At 43.2% G+C, this 8,756-nt stretch overlaps 1 protein-coding gene across 4 annotated transcripts; it reads left to right on the top strand.

The window, feature by feature from the left end:
- Window positions 1–6,538: 6,538 nt before the first annotated feature.
- LOC103724731 (transcription elongation factor A protein-like 3) lies at window positions 6,539–8,514 on the top strand. 4 transcript variants are annotated; one of them, XM_008821855.3, is made up of 3 exons: window positions 6,539–6,682; window positions 7,233–7,312; window positions 7,641–8,514. In XM_008821855.3, exon 3 carries the CDS (start codon window positions 7,667–7,669, stop codon window positions 8,258–8,260), a length of 594 nt encoding a protein of 197 aa, XP_008820077.1. In that variant the 5' UTR covers window positions 6,539–6,682; window positions 7,233–7,312; window positions 7,641–7,666; the 3' UTR covers window positions 8,261–8,514. The 4 variants fall into 4 exon arrangements, with proteins under 4 accessions (XP_008820077.1, XP_008820076.1, XP_008820075.1 ...); XM_008821854.3 differs by having other exon boundaries at window positions 6,555–6,682; window positions 7,188–7,312; XM_008821853.3 differs by having other exon boundaries at window positions 6,555–6,682; window positions 7,183–7,312.
- Window positions 8,515–8,756: the final 242 nt, after the last annotated feature.

Below are 8,756 nucleotides of genomic sequence, written 5' to 3'. Positions count from 1 at the left end.
TGTATTAAAGTAGATGTAGGAATAAACTGTGTGAGCAAAAAAATGAGGAATCAAGCAGGGGACATCTTAGTTTCTTTTCTACTACTGTGTTAAAATACCCTAGAAAAGAAACTTAGGTGAGAAAGGGTTGATTTCAGCTCCAGGTTCCAGTCCATCATAGCACGGAAGTCATAGCATCAGGAGCTTGAGGGAGCTGCTCACATCGCATGCAACTTCTAATTCATTCATTTATTTTTAAAAGAAAATTACATTTATTGATTGATTGATTTAAAGAAAGATAAACATGGTGCACATGTGGAGGTCAGAGGACAACGTTCAGACACTAGCTCTCTCCTTCCACCATGTGGGTTAAAGGGATCAAACTCAAGTCCTCAAACTCGGCTGCAAGCGCCTTTAGCCACTAAGTCATCTCACAAGCCCCATTCATTCTGTATTTATTCTTTTACAGTATTGTTTCAACACGGCGGTTTTTTCACCAGCAGCAGGAATTTCAAATCAACGTCTGCAGCACTGCAGCCTAAAGAGTCTCCCTTGAAGCCTATAAAGGCCTCTGCTCAGTTGTATATGGGTCATTGACAACTGCCACCAGGGAAAAAATTCAGGATGAGGCAGAGTGAACCGAAGTTAGTTTATTAATTAAGAAGAAAGGTAAGATGATTAGAAGATGAATGCACCAAATTAGACTCTCAGTAGCAGCTGTGTGTGTGATTTGAGGCTTTGAAGCTGCTCCTTCAGCAATTGTGCTGAGATATTAAAGTGTATGCTGTTAGACTCCTTTTTCTTATCTATAGGATTCTGGATGAAAGAGGACAATTTTATAGGAACGTTGTGTAGGCTTCCAGCTGGAGAAGGGAGTGCTAAGAGAGAAAACATTAATCAAAGGCCTCTTTATACATAAGTCAAAGGGAGAATGGAGTTAAGACATAGCTCATTGGACATTTTTAATAATCTCACATGTTGTGTTTCTCAGAAAAGACAGTACAGATCTTTCTGCTGATGGGCTAGTCTATAATGCTGAAAACTTCTGGTTTCAGCCACCTAGAGTTGGAATCAGAGCCCGGAATTGGTGGGAGGCCCGTTAAACATTCTATTTCCCAACTAGCTAGCCTGCTTCGGTTTTACAACGTTTTGAATATCTTTGTAACTTCTTCAAGTTATGTTCTGAATTGTTGGAAGAAATCACTAGTATGCCACTTTCAAGGCAAGGCTAAAGCATTATTATAAAGGGAAATTGTACTAGTACAATTTAGTAGAGACCATCAATTTGTCACAGACTCTGCAGACCTGAAAATCCCCAGCAAGCCTGTAGTAGATATAATGCATCACTCTAAAGAAGGTCCTAGACCGGGATCCTTTAGCAGCAGAATAACCAGAGTAGGTTTATATTTCAATATCCCCGAAAGAGTAGGGAGAGTGCTGTCTGAAGCGTGTATACTTGCATGATTCACCAGCTGAAGAAGGTTATGTTTATAGCTCAAGATTTTTTTTTCTTTTTCTTCCTAAGAGGTGATCAGGAAATATTTGATGGAGGCAAAGGTCCAAGAAGATGACAGGTAGAATATGGAAATGCCTTGATTTTTGAGAGGCCAACAGAGTGGAGAGCAGCTGGAAGCCTAGAGGTGGGAAGGGCAGACTGTGCCCATGCTTTCAGACCTACAGTACCCAGGACATTTTCTTCACTTTCTCTTAATTTAGACCTAGAAGTAGCTGGGTGACTTGAGTGGTTCCTGTGGAGGAAAGGAAAAGGAAATGGTATCTGTGAAGCATGTCCCTTTGAGAAGGAGGCATTTGAGTGAAGGAACATCTGGCAAAAGGAATAAGGTTTCAGAACATCTTTCTGATTTCTGAAGGTGGATATGAGCAAAGACACTGCTTTTAGATGCTGCAGTAAGAATAAATAGCAGAGTCCAGGGTGGGTTCTGGTTTGCAACACCCATACATCTTTTGGTCCAACATACATCTTGCTGTGTAAAATGGTGGGCATGGGATAAAGATGGGTTCTAAAGAAGGCAGCAGGTCTCATGGGGGACTGGCAGATAACATAGGATTGCATAGGATGTAAATGTATCTATTAGTCAGGGTTCTCTAAAGAAACAGAACTGGTAGAATGAATATATATATATGTATATCTATATAGAGAGAGATAGATATACATATGCATATCTCAGATTAGTTTACAGGATAGAGTCTGAGTAGTCCAACAATGGCTGCACCACTCTGGAGAGGCTGAGAATCCCGTAGTCGCTCAGTCCACGTGGCTCAGTGTCTCAGTAGTCACAATCTGGAGCTGAAGGTCTGATGAATTCCGAAAGATTGGCTAGGCTTCAGTCTACAGCAGCAAGACAAACTCACCAACAAGAGAGGAGGCAAGCAGCAAAAAGCAAGTGCTCTCCTCAGCCATGGCCTTTTATACTGGCTGCCATCAGAAGGTAACACCCACATTTAGAGTGTGTCTTCCAGCTTCAGATGATCCAATCGAGAAGAGCTCTCTCATTTCAGTTAATCCCAGATCCAGTCAAATTGACCCCCAGGATTAGCCATCACAGTGTATCATGGATCAGAATACAACCCAGAAAACTCTTAAGTTTCCCTACCAGAATTGAAAGCAGAAGAAATCTAGGAGAATCTCAACAAAATGACAGGTCTTTGGTTCCTGAAGAAAAGAGTAGAGAGACAGGCTATATAGTTCCACTGGAAGGCTTATCAGAATCCCTAGGAGTTGAGGCCTAGTCCCCCAACTGCTGCTCTACCTACTGTTCCTCCTAATTTATAGTCAGGTGTATTGTCTGGAGAAGAATTCTCAGGGACAGTGGTAGGTTTTGAGGCAAGGCTAGGTCTTAAGTACCCTAGAGGGAACATAAAGTCTCTCAGGTAAGACAGGCTATTAAAAGGAACTCTGAAATCTGTTATGAAGCACTCATTCAATTCCATTCTCTTAGTTTTTAATCTCTTGGAAAGAAATAAAACAAAAACATTCACCATGGGAAAATGACCTTCAGGCATGCAAAGTTGTAGAGCAGGCCTCAGTGAAGAATGAAAGCCACTATTAAAGAAACTGTGGAGGCAAATATCCAGGAGGAAATATTAGAAGGAGTTGGCCATCTCCTGACTAGGATTTTGGAGCGGATTTGCACAATAGGCTTGTTAATAATATTGATATAATAGATGGAGACACAGATATTATAGAAACATTCATGAAGGAAATAAGAGAGCTAAGGAGAACATTATGGATATTCAGTTGAGGTACTGTGTGTGTGTGTGTGTGTGTGTGTGTGTGTGTGTGTGTGTGTTTTCTTATAGGGGACCCCTCTCATCATGATCATCATGGTAAATTTGTCTTATGCCTTGAATCTTGAGGTTAAAAATTGTAAACTCCCTGTTTGGAAATTTGCAATTTCCTGGTCCATCCTTCATATTGAACCTTTTGGTGTTCTGCTCTTTTCTGACTGGTGACTTAATTTTGACTTAGTCTGTCAGTTCTTCTGTCAACAACTTGCATGGAAAGATATTTTTATATATTGTAAAGTTAAAGCATTTTAAAATTTTAGTTTATAGCTATATTATCTCACAGTGGATATGATCTTATTTCATTGCACACATGTATAAATTTCTCAAGTCAAGAATAAACAAAAATTATAAACCAGAAGAAAACAAAAAGTGCCAATAACTATACTAAATAGAAAATTTGCAATTACATATATATTTCATATATATGTATATAAATAATATTTAGCATATGACTGGTGCAATAGTGGCAGATAAATTTGCAGATAAATGGATGAAACTGGAAAAAAAACGCTGTAACTTCTAAATAGCCTAGAATTTTAAGTCCATAGATTGTTCAATGTTACAGATTTAATATGAAACAAATTATATAAAAGAGCTATTTAAAAATCAAATAGAGGGATTAGAGAAATGGATCAGCAGTTAAGAGAAATTGCTGTTCTTCCAAAGGACCTGAGTTAGGTTCCTAGCACTTATGTCTGGCAGCTTACAATCACCTGTAACTTCAACTTCAGGTACTGTAACACTTTCTTCTGGCCTCTGCAAGAACCAAACACATATGGCCTACACTCACACAGAAACACACACACACACACAAATAAAAGCAAAAAATAAATCTTTCTTTAAATAATAAAATAAAGGCTTTCTATTCCTGTTCTCATGGTGTAGGATCAAGGTGAACAGAGGACTCCATGCAGGAATATTATGTCTGCAAGCTGTGTCTCAATATCTGTGTATGGGAGACTAGAAACTGACTGACCTGGGAAGCTAAAGTGTTAGAGCAGCAGCTCACATTCCAGATTTCTTTGTTTTCCAAAATCAGATATATTTTCAGGCCAGTTCCCATCAGGAGAATTTAAAAGCTTGCTATGACCAAAGGAGAATAATTCTGGGAGAGGGCTCTAAAGGTGCAGAAGTATTCATTAAGAAAAACGAAAACTTCTCGCATATTGGAAATTTTGGTTTTGAAATCCTGGAACACATTGACCTTAGGTTAAAATAAGACCCAATTATGGTATCTATGGCCTGGACCTCTGTGTGATCTTGGAGAGGTCAGGTTTCAACAACACAAACAAGAATCACAGGACAGGCTGCTTTGAGGCTGTAAACAGAATCAGCTAAAGAAGACCATATACTGGTTCCAGCAGAAGTGTGATGGTGTTTTAAGCTTTACAAAATCAAAATAGAGAGAAAACTAAATCTAAAAAAGAAACCTGAGCCTGGCGTCGTAGTGCACACCTTTGATTCCAGTACTTAGGAGGCAGAGGCAGGCAGATCTCTGTGTGTTCATTGTCTGCCTGGTCTACATGGTGAGTTCCAGGCCAGCTGGGGCTACAGTGATACTTTGTCTCAAAGAGACCAAAAATAAATAAATAAATTTGCAAAAAGAAAATATATTAATAGAAAGGTCTTGTAGTTAACCAACCAATCATCAGAGATATTAAGTCTACTGCCTTAAATATGCTCAAAATGATAAAGGAAATCATATACAAAGAACCAAAGGAAAGTGGTGTAATATCCCAAAAAATGTAGAAAATTAATAGACATAACTAAAATGACAGAAATCACAAAAGAGATTCTACAGCCCTCAAACACAGTACCACAATATATTTATACATTAAAATGAAAACTCATTAGAGTGAGACAAAGGCAGGATTGAGGGGGCAGAGAAAAGGATAAGTGAACTTGAACACATTGATCAGCTGAGATTATCCAATCTGAGGAAGAGATAAAAAGTGAGTGTGGAAAAAATGAGCATAGCTCAAGAGACCTGTCCGACACCACCTAGCATATTCATATATGCATAATGAGCTTCAATAGGGAGAAGAGAAACAGAAAAGGACAGAAAAATCATTTGAATCATGACTATTACTCAGACCTAATGGAAGACACTAATCTATGTGTCTAAGAAGTTTGATGATAATCCCAGAGAGATAAAAAATCAAGGCCCATTATATCCATTTTGTCAGAATCATGAAATATAGTACACTGTAGCAACTACAATATTAATAATTTTCTAATTCTTTAGGTTTATATAGTGGTTTCTGAAATTGGAAAGAGCACGAGAAAGAAAGATCATGAAAAAGAATGGTGGCCCACATCTTTAGTTCCAGCACTCAGAAGACAGAGGCAGGCACGTCACTGGGAGTTCAAGTCCAACCAGGATTGTATAGTAAGACCCTGTCTCAAAAAAAAAGAAAGAAAGAAAAGAAAAGAAAGAAAGAACTAAAAAGAGAAAGGTGAAAAAAGATAGAAGAGCAAACAGAAGGTCAATAATAGGAGCCTGTTATGAGCTAACCATTATTATGAAATCGCATGTGAGGTCCACCCTAAAAATATTTTAATGCTTTTTTTTATTAGCTGTCTGACATTCTCCCTTAATGAAAACAGGTCAAATGTTGGAGAATAAGATGCAAGTATGGAGAGAGGCCAAAAGAGATGGAAAGAATTAAGTTACAGAAAACAGTTTGAAATACATACACTCTGAAGTTCTGAAAGGTCACTGAGACAGTGGTACCTAGAAGACAGTTGGCACGGCAGGCTTGAGATGAAGAGAATGGTATGCTGAAGAGTAATCAGTGTTTAGAGGAAAAGGAGTGAGAATGGGATTCAGGGAGAAAGAACATGTGAACTGACCAGTTAGGAGGCTGAAGACAGAATCCCTGGCAACTCCAGCACTCTAATTGGAAGCCCAGCTTCTTGGCAGGCATCAAACCTAGTCTCTGAAGTTGGGAAGAACTGTGGGATTCAGCTGAATACTCTAGTCAATGAGGGTGCTCTCTCTGATCAGGCTGTCACAACTGGTGAGAACGGGCATCTGAGAGGGATCCTCAGAGAGGAGAGCCAGGTAAAGCCAGGTAAAGGAGCCTTCCTGCCTCCTTTCCTGGGTGACTCTGCCACTCTCCTTTTCCCACACTCGTCCTAACAGCGCTACACTTCCCAAATCCTCCAGGATGGGAGGTGGAGGAGAAAGAGAGTGGATTTTAGCTAGGGTGACGCTTTACTCACGTGACTGGCTTGGCGCCCACGTGGGCACCAGCCCCCGCGCCAGCCAGTCCTGTGGCCAGTTCCCGGACTCCACAACCTGCCCGCCCCCACAACTGCGCAGAGCCAGTTCCTTGAGCTGTCTTGGTTTTTCCAATTCTAAAGAGGCTCTGGCCTGTCTCAGGTCTCTCAGGTCAGTATGAGAAAGACTGGCTCTGCCTGCAGAGCTGGGACAGGGATGGAGTTGGTTGGCAGCTGCAACCAGCAGCAGCCAAGAAGAGGGGGAAAGGAAGCAGGGAGATTGGCGAGGAGGGGGCGCAGAGCGGGCGGGGTGCAGAGAGGGACTGAGGAGGACCCCTGCAGCCGGCTTCCTTTGCTCAGCCCACAGCCCCATCCATTTTAGAGCAAGCGAAGTGGAGGGGGCCGCAGTGCGACCGTGAAACGTAGATGCGATAGGGAAGTGATCCTCTCTCACACTCCAGGTTATGATGACAAACTAACCTGGACCAAAAGGAGGGTGGGGGTGGGGCAGGTTGCCTCTGGAGCCCGAGCGGGAAGTAAAACGTACTTCGGTGAGCATCCTGGCTTGGTGCCCAGGGCTTGAAAAGAAATGGCTGCTGGGGTACTGGAGGTGGGGGTTGGGGGAGGCAGGGCTGTTGGAGGAAAATGTTGGCTGATGAGGCTGGGCTTCAGAACAGGTTCTTAGTGCCTGTGCATCAACTGAGCGCCAAGCCTGTGTCCAGTCTGCAGATCTGCACCTCTGCAGTTCCCAGCGGGCTGTGACAACTGGAAAGGAGGAGAGACCTGCCCAGTATCCCAGCAGGTCAGTGGATGGCGGCAGCAATGGTAGGGATGCGGGACATGGGCAGATTAGGGACCCTGCTGCCCTCCTCCATCCCCACCCCCACCCCCCAATCCCACAAAGCTTTCCATACTGAAGGAGCACAGAGAAGGCGGCAGGGACTGCCAGGGCATAGTTGTCTCAAGTGTGCTGGAGGGGTGCAGTCGGAAGGAACATTTGGAAGACCTGGCCAACGTAAGGGTCCCCCGCCCCTCGCAAGGGCCACATACAAATGAACCTGAGGGCCACTCCCACATCTCAGTTTCTAACATGCCTTCTTTGCCTCCCTCTTCCCCATCCTCGCCCACAGGACAGGAAAAGGAGGGAAATCTCGACATGGAAGAACTCCATGGTGAAAAAGAGGGAAAATTGGCAAAGGAGGGAAAGCCAGAAGATGAAGTAGAGCCTGAAGATGAAGAAAAGTCCGACGAGGACGACAAGCCGGACAAGAAAGCGAAGCCAGCACACGAGGGGAAGCTAGAGAATAAGGCAGAGCCAGATGCACAGGGACAACCACGAGATGAGGGGAAATCAGAAAAGCGGGGAAAGTCTGAAGGGGAGGGTCACCGCCAAGGGGAGGGCAAGCCTGATTCCCAGGCAAAGCCAGCCAGTGAGCCAAGGGCCGCAGAAAAGCGTCCTGCTGAAGATTACGTGCCCCGGAAAGCAAAACGAAAAACAGACAGGGGGACAGACGATTCCCCCAAGGACTCTCAGGAGGACAGGCATGTAAGCAGTGAGGAGATGATGAGAGAGTGTGCAGATATGTCAAGGGCTCAGGAAGAGCTGAGGAAAAGGCAGAAAATGGGTGGTTTTCCCTGGATGCAGAGAGATGCACAGGATGCGTTCGCCCCCAGGGGCCAGCGTGGAGTCAGGGGAGCGAGGGGCGGAGGCAGGGGCCAAAGGGGCCTACACGATGTCCCATACCTTTAATGCCTTTGGCCTTCGAGTCTGACTTCTCAGATGAGAATATTGCTGGCCCTGCTTTCCCTGGTAGATACTTGCCAGGCCCTGTGCTTTAACCTTGAGCCGATACTCTGCTTTAGGTGTCACTGTCCTTACCAGCAGCCTTTTGACCCAACTACAGTGCTCTCTGTCTTCTAGTACAGGATTTCACCCATGTGCATGGAAAATATGTTCATGGTATGTTGTAAAAATGAATAAACAAAACAGTTTGCAGAACTACAGATACAGTATCAGCCTATTTCTGTAAAAGGGTAAATATGCTTGTATAATGTATTCGTGCACAGAAAAACCTGTGAAAAGTGTGTTTGCTAAAAAGCTAGCAGTGGTTATTCCTACGAAATGAACATGAATGTCTCACACACACTTAAAAAATGAGTCTGACAACCTGGTCATTGAGAATGGTCATGCCATTCCTCCGCTGTGTGCTCTCCTTGGGTCTTTCCTAACCTTAACAAGTGGGCAC

The sequence above is a fragment of the Nannospalax galili genome, unplaced genomic scaffold (genome assembly GCF_000622305.1).
Source record: "Nannospalax galili isolate Female #2095 unplaced genomic scaffold, S.galili_v1.0 scaffold1188, whole genome shotgun sequence".
In the NCBI taxonomy this organism is placed as follows: domain Eukaryota; kingdom Metazoa; phylum Chordata; class Mammalia; order Rodentia; family Spalacidae; genus Nannospalax; species Nannospalax galili.
The sequence above is the reverse complement of the archived record's forward strand: the minus strand, read 5'-3'. Positions and strand labels throughout refer to the sequence as shown.